Genomic DNA, 890 nt, shown 5'->3' with positions numbered 1-890 from the left:
TTATTATTATTATCATTTCTAACTCAACATGAAAATACAAAAATACCCTACCATATGGATGGTCCCATTTGAACCTAGAGACTACAACATACAGCAACACTCACCTCAAATAATTCATTTTCTCTTAGTGCTCTACAACTCATCACAACTCCATTGTTGAATTCATCAAGTGGTCGTCTTCTCTCTGCTGTTCTCCCACTATTGGACAACTTCACGAGGGTTCCGCACTTGTCGTGGAACCTCAGCCGATCATTGCTCGAGTCGTAATTCACACTGTTATCTGCAGGTCCTGGGTTATTATTACCTGCTTGGTTCCCCACACTGTTAGCATTGCCATTGGTATTCCCGTTGTTATTACCGCCCCCGTTGTTGTTTCCCCCATCGCAGTTATTGCTACCCGTGCCGCCCACCGCCCCGCCGCACGTGTAGCCTGACTGGGTGGCACTATTCCCCGCATTTTTGCCTCCCCCGCTAGTCTGTGTCGCCCCACAACTGGTGGCTGGGACTGACGATGGCACCACTGTGGTCTCCAAAGGTCGCGGGGATGGGTTATTGGATTCACTAACATCGCAACTACTTTCTCTCCCATCTCTCTCATCATGTAAGACATTACTATCACTGTTGGACATCAAACTATTGGCAATACTAATATTTGCTACATGATTACTAAGTGCACTGCAGGTGCCGACATTTATGGAGGAGGTTAGATTTACAACTGCGGTATTGTTGCTGCTTATGCTTTGGTTATTTACAACGGAGGCGGCTGTGATGTTGGTTTCGGGCTGAGAGTCCAATATGTTGGAGTCACGCATGGAGGAGAGTTCGCTTATGGAATCCTCGTCTAATGTATCTGAAAAAAATAAGTTCAAAGCAATTAGTTTCAGTTCTGT

General features: G+C 45.7%; 1 protein-coding gene across 1 annotated transcript in view; it reads right to left on the bottom strand.

Moving 5' to 3' along the window:
* LOC119593653 (neuralized-like protein 4) overlaps positions 1-890 on the bottom strand; it is a 43428-nt gene that overhangs the window by 33246 nt on the left and 9292 nt on the right. The window contains 1 exon segment of the mRNA XM_037942604.1: positions 105-850. Within this exon segment, the coding sequence (XP_037798532.1) occupies positions 105-850 (746 nt within the window).

This window comes from Penaeus monodon, chromosome 32, assembly GCF_015228065.2.
Source record: "Penaeus monodon isolate SGIC_2016 chromosome 32, NSTDA_Pmon_1, whole genome shotgun sequence".
Lineage (NCBI taxonomy): Eukaryota > Metazoa > Arthropoda > Malacostraca > Decapoda > Penaeidae > Penaeus > Penaeus monodon.
Note: the sequence above shows the minus strand (reverse complement) of the source record. Positions and strands in the feature narration are given on the sequence as shown.